Below are 13,352 nucleotides of genomic sequence, written 5' to 3'. Positions count from 1 at the left end.
GTAACGTCTGTCGATATGTGGTAACGATCGCGTAACGTGCCAACAACACGTTAATCATAGGTTAGAAATATGTTTCGGGTACGCTAAACATTACCTCGGCGTGTCTCAACTTATGATTAACTTACAAGTAGCATGTGTTGACGTCTGTCAACGATCGCAGACCGTGCATACAACTTGTGGCCAGCGTAGCGGAACGTGTGAGTCATACGCCGGCATACGTCGTGAAATTTCAAGCATGAAAAAATTTGAGGACAACCAAAAAGTACAACGACGTATGGCAGTGTTTTTCAGCGTGCTCTCAATGTTATCAAAACTTACCCATAACGTATTCAACGTGTGCCAGTGTTTTAGAAAAAAAATTCAAAAATCGGCATACGTTGGCTAAAACCGTCAAGGTGTGACCGGGCCTTAATGCAAGGTTGAAAAAAACCATACAAACAATTCCGAAAACAAAATTTTGAAACTTCTTGATTTACAAGAGAGACTGAACAAGACAAGATGGAGCCCCACATGTGCTCAATATAGTGTAAACAGATTTTCACAGGAACATCATGAACTGAGGAAAATAATAATGTTGAAGTGGAGATGAGAAGCGGTACTGTTGGGGCATTTAATGTGAGGACATTACAAGCTTCCTGGAGGAACTTGTCTCTCACGCCTTCTGAACAGCCCTCCTTGCAGGCCTTGACAGCCACAGCAGCTCCAGGGCTCTCCTGGGGAAATGATGACAGAAGAACACAACATGCTTGGTCATTCTCATTTCACATTGTGTTAAAATTTGCTTCCATTTCATTCATTTCAACACGTGGATTTTTTTTATTACAACGAACCACAATTATGTGAGAAAATTATCTGATGGAGTCAACATGACGAAGAATTGTTCAAAACCAATAATGTATTCTGAGAACTGGAATTTAATTTTTTAATTATTGATTTACCCAGTTCAGTTCATTCCATTTATTATGTATGCCAAAAACTCCACTACTTTAACACCCCATAATATTCCCACCTTGTGGGCTCAGTTTGGGAAAGTTTTGACCCAAGTCTTTCACCAACAGGCTTACCAGGCTTGACATTGAACAGAAGGTTATTTGGACATGAATTTGTAATGTTTTTTTCAAGGTGCCAGCGATAACTCATCTCCTCTTAAGGTGGGAGACCCAACTTAAAGTCCATTCATGGGACAACACAGTTTGCAATGACAAGCACGAATCTGACTGTCAGGCCGAGATTTAACCCACACTAAACAGCTCAAAAGCAAGTGCAATATCTCAGTATCATCTTTTCAGATCATTAGGAAGACAGAGAAGAAAGGAGGTAAAGTAAGAAAAATAAATCTTCCCAATTCACATAAAGCATAGTGCTATTTTAAGGCTCCCCCAAGCATTAATTTACTCTCATATAAGAACTATATGCTGATGTTTTTCATTTACACATTTCTAAATGATGCAAATTGGATATTAAGCTTAATCTCCCATCTGGAATGCTGTGCTGCACCAAACTGGCATTTCTTGGGTATTTGTATCAATTAATGAGATAAGACTATTGACAGCAAGAGCTTGGTAATTACTTGATCATGTTGTCCTGGACATTTTACACAAGCATGTAAAAATTTTTAAAAAAAAAGAATATATATATATATATATATATATATATATATATATATATATATATATATATATATATATATATATATATATACATATATATTTTTATATATATAATGTATTTAATCAAGTATCATTATTATTCTGCTTTAATAATTCCCTTGTGCAATGAACTTAAAATTAAACGAAGGAAGAAACCCCACAGAGTGGATTCTAATAGTAGAAGGGAAGTGGATTATTTTTGTTTAACCACATCTCTGTATACACCCAACAGATGTTTCCTAATATTAGCCTCCAGACTGTGACACACACACACACACACACACACACACACACACACACACACACACGACTCCATGATGGGACAATGATTGCACAATTGAAGTTACGAACCTCAGGCAATTTGGTTCTCCACATTGAATTCTTCTTCAGGGTGCGTCATTCACTTGGAATTCAAGGTCGCTAGTTGTGACATCGATTCAGAACCCTTTCCTCCATATTGAGTTTTCCAGGGTGTGGGCAATTAATCATGCATTCCACTTTGTGAGATATTTGATCTAGCACTTGGCGTTTGACAATGAAAACTGGAGCCAACATCACCCCCATCGAGCACTTACCCCACGTTTGAAGATCCCTTGGTGCACATCTCCAAACTGCCCTTCTCCGATGCACATCACCAGCTCAACATCCTCACGGCAGATTTCAAAGTGCCGTTCTGGCCATGAAACAGTAAGGCAGAAGAGAAGGAGAGGGTAAAGGGTAAAGAAAAGGATAAAGACTCGGACCATTGGACAATTCACAATTACAGTGAGAAGATGTAGAGTCAGGATTTAACTGACAACCCACGGACACAGCTGGCAAAGCACTTTCTGAAATATTTATGATGCAACATCCACATGACTGGCAAAAACCAAAACCAATGAGCCATTTAAAATATGCACATCTGTTCTGTGTCAGGGTTGTCTAAAATACTGAAGATGTCTAGAAGCTGAACAATGATTTTACAGCTTGTGCATGGAAAATGTCTCATCCCTTCATTTTTCAGGAAATAAAGACTCGGCCAACATCAGTTCTTTCATCAACAAAGGAAATTCAATCCTTATTAAAAACAATATTAATAATAATAAATGTCTCCCACATGTCTTGTTCACTTTATAACTTTGTGTGTCTACAGAAAACATTCTGGAATTTATGAATGAATTCTCAGAATAAAATGGATCATTGCAAAAATAAAATCAGTTCATACTATAAATTAATGGACATAAAACAAAACAGATCATATATTTCTGGGATTCAGTTTTTTACTTTCTTCAATACTGACCATTTATTTAATAAATCCTGAAGGATGACGAGCACTGGGGGTAGCTGGTTTTGTGTTTTTCACAGACTGAAATTGAGCCAGAAGTTAACTTTAATGTTATACAGTATATGGACAGTACATAGATATGTACACTAGTGGAGTATGCTTGCAAACTGCAAGCAGAAGTAAGGGTACATCCCACGATCATGCAAACATAATAAATAGAAGCTGGAAGATTTGGGGAAATAATAAATCGAAGATTTGGGGTTTGGCCTCCGTGGACGACTGATCAGCTCTCGCTCTGACCGGTTCATCAAAGCTAAAGCTATAGTTTGCTGGATAAGATATGTTGTGTTTTACTATTTGTGTTATTCTTCAATTTAAAACTTTATACTTAGATGTACTCACATTATAATTGCACATACTTTATAGATGTACTCACATTATAATTATACATAATTTATAGATGTACTCGCACTTTAATTGCACATACTGTTGCGGTTACGGAAATGGACCCCAGGGTTGAGCATTCAACACATAAATATGGATTCCCAAGTTAGCTATTTCATTAGTAAATGGACTTTGTCAGGTACCTCCCCACCTTGACCCTTTACCTCTTGAACACTGTAAACCCCCTCTTAATTTTGTCCATTTCAAATACCTCCCATTCTCAATCCCTTCAAATTATTTTTCCCATCCTCTCCCCCCCACCCCCACTGCACCTTCCCACACCACAAGCACACCGACACCACAATTACACTGAAACACATTCAAAGACGATATTAGTTCCACGTAACCAATACCAACAATGCACTGTATATGCTTCAATGCACCATGGTGCAACCTATGTACAAGGGAAAGCTGCAGAGCCAAGAGCAAGCCACATGACGGATGCGATGAGGCGAGTGGGTGAGGCTGCCCGTCAATGACTGCTCATGTGTGCCAATTGGAGGCGACACACAAGAGATCAAATCGCATTGTGACGACCTCTGCTCCCTGAAGACATGCCCCATCTGAGCACCGATAAAAGACAGTGCGTGCCAGAGTTGGCGCATGTTCGACGCACCCAGGAGCCTGCACGGGATGAGATCTGAACCTGCTTGCCTGTCTGTATGAGATATGAATGGTGTGGACCAAATGGTCTAGAGGATAGATGGCAGACGTGCAGTACTTCGGTGCGCAGTGGCTCCATACTGCCAAACATGATCTGTTCTTTCTGTCTCTACCCCCCCCCTAATTTGTCTACTTGAGAAGCACAAAAGAGACGACAAAGAGCAATCAATGATTAACCTCTTCATCCATCTGGACAAGGTACTGATGTGCAGCTCACACCTTTTCCTTTTGAGCTTATATCACATACACTGCACCTCTCCCAATACCACACTGACACATGCACCATTTCCATTTCTCACTTTTCCTTCCCTGCCATGCACTTTGAACTGATGCAAGCTCGTCGGTTTGTGTCACGTGAGCAAGGGGCTGACATCTTCAATTCTCCATATATATATATATATATATATATATATATATATATATATATATATATATATATATATGTATATATATATGTATATATATATATATATATATATATATATATATATATATATATATATATATATATATATATATATATATATATATATATATATATATATATATATATATATATATATATATATATATATATATATATATATATATACATATATATACATATATATATATATATATATATATATATATATATATATATATATATATATATATATATATATATATATATATATATGATTGTGAGGCACACCTGTCCATCCCTTGATAATTAAGATTGTAGATAAAACATTCCAGACAGACAGATAGACAAACGGACACAAATGCAAAACCCTCTCCTTTGGTGAGGGTAATAAAAAAATAATAATAAAAAACGCTTCCAAACTGTATTTTAATGTACCTTACTCGACGTTTTACTCCATCAAGAACAACTCATTCATTCTTATTCTTCATCAAAATCTCTTCCTTTTCTCTTTGACAAGGTGTATTTCTTAAAAACTCCTCACTTCTAAAGGCTCAGTTCATTCAGACTGCTTACCTCTCTGTCCACCCTCCCCCCCCCAACACAACCGCTCCTCTACTCCCAGCTTTTCTCCTGGCCCTCCCCTCATGGCTTCGCCACCTCCCCAAATCCTTCCTGCTTCCACCCGCCCCATACCCATTCTTTGTTACTTTTCACATCCCTACGTCCTATCAGCAGCTCCTACCACCTTGTCCCCAATTACGTGGACCTCAAACATCCGAGGAATCCATTCCAACCTGACATCTGTCAATTCAAACACTTCCCAAATAAAAATTCTGACATCTCTCAATAAAAGGCTGAATGCCTAAACTCGGTGTTTGCATCGAAATCTTGTGTCCAAAACCCACCGCTTTCTCTACCCATCTTACCCAGTCAACCCAGCTTTCGCTGGACTTTTTATCCTTTTCTCCTGACAAGGTGGAGAGCTTGCTATCAAACCTCGACTCAGATTCTGCAACCGGTCCAGACGGAATCAGCCCACATGTCCTATAAACCTGCTCTGCTGCTCTTGCTCACCCGCTCTCTGTTCTATTCACCCTCTCATTTGCTCAAGTTCATCTGCCATCTGCTTGGAAATCAGCAAACATCACTGCTCTGCATAAAAAGGTGCAAAAACAGATCCCTGCAACTACAGACCAATCAGCCTTTTCCCAATCATCAGCAAGGTCATGGAATCCATCATCGCTTCAGACACTAAATCCTTCCTCTTTTTCAATGGCTTGATTTCCAATCATCAATTTGGTTTCAGACCAGGCCACTCTACACTGGATATGCTGCTTCTGCTAACTCAACAATGGATGGAGGTACTCAATGTCAGATATGAAATCAGAGCAATTTCCCAAGACATGTCACATGCTTCAAAACATGGTCTGGCCCACTGCCCTGCTCACCAAAGTCTCTCCCTATGGCATCCAAGGCCATCTCCATTCATAGCTTGCAGACTTCCTCTCCTGTTGCAGTGAGCATATGGCCCTAAATGGAGTTCTCTGATCCCCTCTTCCTGTCCAGGCTGGAGTTCCTCAAGGCAGCGTTCTGGGATTTGTTCTTTTTCTGGTGTTCATCAATGATCTCTCAGACTCTGGAAAATACTCTTTATCTTTGCTGATAACTCCACCCTCTGCCGTACCATCTGTCATCCCTCAGACCGACAAGCAGCAGCTTCTTCCCTCTCTGCAGATCTGGAAAAATCACAAACTGGTTCAACACATGGAACATGTCTTTAAATCCTGAAAAATCTCACACTCTCATGATGTCTCTCTGAAAGGACTGTTTGGAACCCCCCCCCACTGCCCCCACATCTTCTTTCTCAACAATCCTCTGGAAGAAGTCCTTTCATTCAAGCTTCTGTTTCTCACTATCTACCATGATCTTTCCTGGGAAAGCCACATTTCCAACCTCGCCTCCAAAACCAGTTTCTGACTGGGAATCCTACATCGTGCAAAGTCTTTCCTCAGCCCACCTGAGCTCCTGACCACATACAAAGCTTTCGCCCACAGCCTGATGGAGTACTGCTCCCTCTCTTCTGTGCTAGTGCTCGTGCCTCTCACCTTTCTTGGCTTCATGCTGTGGAAACCAAGGCATTTAGGATAATTGGTATCTCCCGCAGTGAGGCTGAGTCTTTGGGCCTCTCACTCTCTCACCGCAGGCAGTTCGGTGGTCTTTCTGTCTTCTACCCCTCCTCTCCAATCTTACCCCCCATGCTCTGTCTGCGATATGTTCCTCCCCTCACCCCTGCTCCCCCCCCCCATATTTCTACAGGGCACTCAAGGTCCGCCAGCAACCCCCTTCTGGTAAAAAAATACCAAAAGCACGAATCACTGCTCACCTTTACTATTTCATTCCTTTTTTTCCCCCATCTCTGGAATAAATCCCACATTCTCTTCAATCCAATTCTCCCCTCCAGACCGTCAAAACAGCTAATCACCACCTCCTCTTATCTTCCCCCATCGAAAACCACGATCTTTTCTACCCCCGTTAATCCACCCCAAACATACCTCCTTCAAATTCCCTGCTTTCTTTCCTGAAAGTCCCTGTAGTGTCCATCTTGTATACCCCGTGTTCCCAGCCCCATCCCTCTTCCTTCCACAGATCTCCTAATGTCTCCGTTCCCCACTGTTTTTTCCTCTCTCCCACCCCTCTTGTCTCCTGCCCCCCTTGTTGTGCGTTGCATGTAGCTTTCATGCTCACCTCGACAATGTATGCTAAAAAAGAAAAAAAACTCAGGTTGCTGTTAATAAACTGGAAATTTTCTGTTTAACAGAATCCTTTCTCCCACATGACATCCATAACTCCTTATTTGCTCTGCCTGGCTATTGTCTCCTCTAGTTTGATCGACCTGAAACCTGTCCTGGTGGTGGAGCTGCACCGTACATCAAGAAGTCCATTTCTCACTCACCGTAACTGCTCTTACACCTCCGAAACCACAGGAGTACCTATGACTGCAACTTCCCCTCCACTCCCACCACTTATTTGTCTGTGTGTTGTGCCATCCTCCCAAATGTGACGACCCCATCTATATCTACAGTGCCAATAGAAAGTCTACACCCACCTTCAGATTTAACACATTTTGTTTCCTTGTATCCTGGAATTAAATTGCATTAAATTAGACTTTTTCCACCTTCATTTACACACCGTAACCTACAACTTCCAAGTGATAAACAAACTCTACAAATTCCAGAAAATTAATAAATAAATAAAAATAGAACATCTTGGTTGGATAAGTGTCCACCCCCTTATACCAGCAATTGTAAATTATCTCAGGTGTAAACAATCACCTTCAAAATTACACACCAAGTGATTTGGCTTCCATCTGTGTTACATTGTAATGATTCTCATTATTTCAGAATCAACTCAGCTGTTCCTGTAGGCTTCCTCTGCTGGGTAGTGCATTTCACAGCAAAGACCCATGAGCACCAAGGAGCTTTCAAAAGACATCCGGGATAAAGTTGTGGAAAGGCACAGATCAAGGGATGGGTATAAAATAGTTCAAAGGACTCAAATATCCCTTGGAGTACAGTCAAGACAATCATTAATAAGTGGAAGGTGTATGGTATCACCAACACCCTGCCTAGATCAGGGAGTCCCTCCAAACTGGATTTATCAAGCAAGGACAAGACTGATTAGAAAGGTCACCAAGATGTCAATGACAACTTTGAAAGAGTGACATGCCTTTATGGCAAACACTGGTCACTGAGTGCATGTGACAACAATATCCCAAGCACTCCACAAGCCTGGCCTGTACAGTAGGGTGGCAAGAAGGAAGCCATTACTTAAAAAGCCCACCTTGAGTCCAATTTGAGGTATGCAAAAAATTACTCCAGATATTCTGAAGCCATGTGGAAAAAAAGTTTTGTGAAATGACAAAACCAAGATGGAACTTTTTGGCATAAATGCAAAACATTACATTTGTCGCAAACCCAACACAGCACATCACCCAAAGAACACCATCCAAACTGTGAAGCATGGTGGTGGCAGCATCATGTTCTGCAGATGCTTTTTATCAGCAAGGACTGGAGCACTTGTCAGGATATAAATGAAAATGGATGGAGAAAAATCCAAGAGGAAAACCTGCTGCACTCTGAAATAAAGCTGAAATTGGGATGGAAGTTCACCTATTAGCATGACGAAGATGCAAAGCGCATAGCCAAAGCTACACTGGAGTGGCTAAGGAACAAAAATATAAATGTCCTTGAGTGGCCCAGTTAGAGCTCTGACAGAAATCCAATCGAAAATCTGTGGCATGACTTGAAGAATGCTGTCCATTAACGCTCCGCACGCAACTTGACTGAGCTTGAACAGTTTTGTACAGAAGAATGGGCAAATATTGCCCAATCAAGGTGTGCAAAGTTGGTAGAGACCTATCCCAACAGATTCACAGCTGAAATTACTGTCAAAAGTGCTTCCACGAAGTATTAACTCAGGGGGGTGGACACTTAACCAACCAATATATTCTAGTTTTGTATTTTTAATTAATTTTCTGAAATTTGTAGAATTTGTATTTCACTTGGAAGTAGTGGGTTCCGATGTGCAAATAAAAGGTGGAAAAAGTCTGATTTAATGTAATTTAATTCCAGACTATAAAGCAACAAATGGTGAAAATTTTGAAATGGGGTGTCGACTTTCTATAGGCACTGTACGCATATATATATATATATATATATATATATATATATATATATATATATATATATATATATACACACATATATATATATATATATATATATATATATATATATATATATATATACACATATATATATATATATATATATATATATATATATATATATATATATATATATCTCTATCATGCCACTCTGAAGAATGTCAAATGCCTCAATACTGTGTTTGCCTCCAAATATTGCATCCTCAGCCCCTCTCTCTCTGTACTCCACCCGACCGAGTCACACCTAACTGCTTCTGGATTCTGTGTCCTAAAAACACGCTCTGCTGCTCTTGCATTTCCTCTCTCTGCCCTTTTCACCCTAACATTTACCCTCGGTCATATTCCTTCTACTTGGAAGACAGCCAATATCACTGCATTACATTAAAAAGGTGCAAAAAACACATCCACTAAATTAAATATCTCATGGCTTACTTCCAATAATCAGCAAGGTCATGGAATCCATCATTGCAATTGATATAAAATCATTCCTTTTCTCTGATGACCTCATCTTCGATCATCAATTTGGATTCAGACCAGGTCACTCCACCTTGGACATGCTGCTTCTACTCTTCCAATGATGGTGGAGGTCCTCAATGTCAGACATGAAACCAGGGCCATCTCTCTGGACATATCTCGAACTTTAGATACAGTCTGGCATTCTGCCTTACTCTCCAAATTATCTACCTATGGCATCAAAGACCAACCACTTTTGGGTTACAGACTTCTCCCATTACTATAGCCAACATCTGGCTGTAAATGGAATCCCATAATGTCTTCTCCCAGTCAAAACTGGAGTACCCCTCGACAGTGTTCTCAGCCTCATCCTTTTCCCAATCTTCATCAACAATCTTTATGACTCTCTGGGAAATCCTCTTTATCTCTTTGCTGATGACCCTACCTTCTTCTGTGACATTCCTTATCCTTCAGAAAGACAGGCAGCAGTCTCTTCCCTCTCTTCAGTCCTTGAAAAAAAATCACATACTGGTCTAAAACTTTGAATAAGTCTTTCAATCCTTAGAAATTCCACACACTCTCTCTACCTCTCTTGCTCCCTCTATCTCTAAACTGAGCTGATGGCAAACCCTCCCATCAACTTTCCTATCAACCCTCTCAAAGAAATTTAGTCACTCATTTTCTTGTGTCTCACTCTCAGCCATCATTATCTTTCCTGGACGTGCCACATTTCAAAGTTGGCCTCCAAAGCCAGTCACCAACTTGGCATCCTCCATCGTGAAAAGTCCTTCCTTGGTACACCTGAACTCTTATCCACCTGCAAAGCCTTCTTCTGCAGCTTAATGGAATATTGCTCTCCCATCTGGTCTGGCATCCATGCCTCACACATTGTTCAGCTTGACATCATGGAAACTAAGGCTTCAAGATTATTGGAATATCCCACGATTAAGCTGAGTATGTGCCTATCACTTTGCAATCACAGACAAGTCGGTGATCTCCGTCACCTTCCACCCTCTCAACTCTCTATTCTTTGTCGTCCCCCCCACCCCCACCCATTTTTTTCTGAAGGGTGCATCAATCCTCTTCTGGTGAAACTCCCAAAATGAGTGTTCACCTTCACCCATTCGTTGCTCTTTTTCCCCACCTGTGCAACCAACTTTTACATTCTCTTCAATCTCATTCTTCACTCCAAGTCTTCAAAACAGTTGTTCGACATCATCTCAGATCATCCCACAGGCCCTATCCAAAATCATGTTTTCTCCCCATTAACCCAAACCACCCTCCCAAATTAGTTTTTCCTTCCAGAAAATTTGCTTCTGTAGCCATCTTATGCACCCCCTGCATTTCCTGTGCTGCATTAATTAAGGGGATCTGTTTTTGTACATCATATTTCCCATGGCTTCTTTGCAGTCACCAATCCATCTACTCTCATGTTTCCCGTTTTCCTAAGTCTTTACAATGCAATGTACGAGACTCCCTTCTATCCGCAGTTTAAACTATAAACATGCCAATGCATAGACACAATCTCTCCCTCAAGTCACCAAATATAGACACGACAAGAAACTCTTTTAGAAGCAAAGATCGAAGTATTTGCAACAACAAAAAAGCAATAACAAACTTTTGTTTTATTTGGAGAGTGGAATTTACCCAAATTGTGTTAGCATGTGTGCACACATGTAGTGGAATCTAAATGAAGTTGTAAAGAGATTCAAAATAAATCCCTTACTGGAAGGTGACAGGTAAAACTCTTCATCATCCACGATTTCTGCATAATCGTCAGTCTCTGGAAAATATCACACGACAAGGGGTTCAAATTGAGCATTGCATTTAATTTGCTATTCACATGACAGTGTCATGTAGCATAACGTGAGACATGTATTGGTAGAATGGACATGATGTTCGTTTGGATGTAGGGGCAAGAGGTAGAGAGAGATTTAAACACTCAATGGAAGAGCAAGATGCTTGATGTTAAGCATTTAATGTGCTTTACAATGAGAGGTATTTTCAGGAAGCCACAAAACCCAGTGTCCTTGGTAACAACAGACTTCCATTTGAGAAATGCTGAAGTGGAGAGGACAAAACTTTTCCAGCACATAGATTTTGGGCAGGTCTTTGTCTGGCTATTTTCCGGATTGGTAGATTATGGAAGTGGGAAGGAATTTTAACCAAATGCCTGTATATCATGCACTCATACAATAAAGTCATTCATGTTGAATGAGGTGAACCTACAGGAAGTGGTGCAAATTACCGAACTTTGGTTTCACAGTCAATCCTCCCATCATTTCACTAAAAGTTCATCAACAGCTCGATGCGTGGCCTGCAAACAAATGGGATGCTGGCACTGCCAAGCAGTGAATTCACTGGCATTCACTGGCAATCCTCCATGCGTGTGGATCCTCCAATCCAAAGAGGATTCACTGGCAATCCTCCATGCGTGTGGAGGATAAATGTGACATGTGATGGTGTAAGATGGAGTAGCTTGAGATTAGAGAAGATAAAAAAGCCCTGTGAATATGCACCAATGAAATGCCATTACCTTCATTGCTGCTGCTCACTGTGTACAGGGAGAAAGAAAAGGTGGGGAAGAAAAAAAAAAAAGGATTGAAGAGATTGCATCATTTTAGAGCAAAGTGAAAAATGTGTCACTATCTTATATCATCAATGCGTGCCATTGACCGTGTGCCAGTGGGGCCTACAGGGAAATGAAACAGTCATCCAAGCAGAGCTGGTTGAAGCAATACGAGTGGAGGTTTTACGGAGGCAATAAGTTACTGTTTAATTTTACAATACGTTTGTGCACTCTTCCCGTCGTAAAATGTAATTAGCAGATGGTTGAAAAATGAGGCAATTTCAACTCTTCTATGATCAGAGGAAATATTCTGCATTTTGGCAACTTTTTTTTTTTAAAGCTGGTTGTCTAAGTGGCCAAACTACAACAGCAAGTACAAACAACAAAAATAAATAAGAACAATAGTAGTATGGAAAATGTCGATTGTGGTTCACCCAATAATTAAGCAGTCAGCAAGATTGTTCCAAGGGGACAGGGAAATTATATTGACCTGTTAACCTGAAACAATTTTTAAAACAATAAAAAAAATTTTTTAACCTGAAACCTGTTGAAACCAGGTTAAAAATTATATTAAATGGTTTTAAAAGGTAAAATGTTATTGACACACACAGCAAGCCATGAGTAAAGAGGAAGTGATTGATACACATTCTGCACATAGCCTTGCAAAGGTGGTTTACCGTTAAAACCCACAATCTGGGTATTTATTCAAAACCTCGAGGTGCACAGCCCATAAGCCAGTGGCGTCATTGACGTCTCTCTCTTTGTGAGACCACAAGCCTGGCAATTCATCATGGATGCCTTCTCATCACCACCTTCAGCTGTGGAATCACATGTTCAGGTAATTTTGGAATTCATGCAAGTTTTTGATCTGGCCTATTTGAATATATTTTCATGACTGCTATTTAACTTACTGCTGAAACAAACACACCAATTAAATACGATGAATTTCTCAGATGCTGAATCAATATTAATTGACAATAAAATTCACATCGAATATTTTGAAGTCTGTCCAAGATGTGATCGACAAGGGTTACGGTTTTCAACAGATGTGAAAACTCACAGATCGTGTATATTTTGTGATTCAGTGCAAGTTATTCTTAAGAGAAAATTTAATGAGGGGTTAGGAGGTTTGAAAGAGGGAGATGTGATCGGTTTTGGACGAATGCCCAGATTCGGCA

The 13,352-nt window shown here is 40.1% G+C and overlaps 1 protein-coding gene across 14 annotated transcripts in view; it reads right to left on the bottom strand.

Moving 5' to 3' along the window:
* LOC147026448 (focal adhesion kinase 1-like) overlaps positions 1 to 13,352 on the bottom strand; it is a 168,193-nt gene that overhangs the window by 110,892 nt on the left and 43,949 nt on the right. For 11 of the 14 annotated variants that reach the window (XR_015058348.1, XR_015058349.1, XR_015058351.1 and 8 more), the window contains 4 exons: positions 12,142 to 12,159; positions 11,332 to 11,388; positions 2,225 to 2,334; positions 629 to 713 (listed from right to left, as the gene is read on the bottom strand). Coding sequence is in view for 8 of the 14 variants with exons in the window: in XM_085881878.1 (XP_085738004.1) it covers positions 629 to 713; positions 2,225 to 2,334; positions 11,332 to 11,388; positions 12,142 to 12,159 (270 nt within the window). In the remaining 6 variants the exon portion in view is untranslated. The remainder of the gene's footprint in view (positions 1 to 628; positions 714 to 2,224; positions 2,335 to 11,331; positions 11,389 to 12,141; positions 12,160 to 13,352) is intronic. The other 3 variants (XM_085881875.1, XM_085881877.1, XM_085881879.1) reach the window with 3 other exon arrangements.

The sequence above is a fragment of the Eptatretus burgeri genome, chromosome 5, assembly GCF_056783735.1.
Source record: "Eptatretus burgeri isolate ZD-2024b chromosome 5, Ebu_testis_v1, whole genome shotgun sequence".
NCBI lineage: Eukaryota > Metazoa > Chordata > Myxini > Myxiniformes > Myxinidae > Eptatretus > Eptatretus burgeri.
Note: the sequence above shows the minus strand (reverse complement) of the source record. Positions and strands in the feature narration are given on the sequence as shown.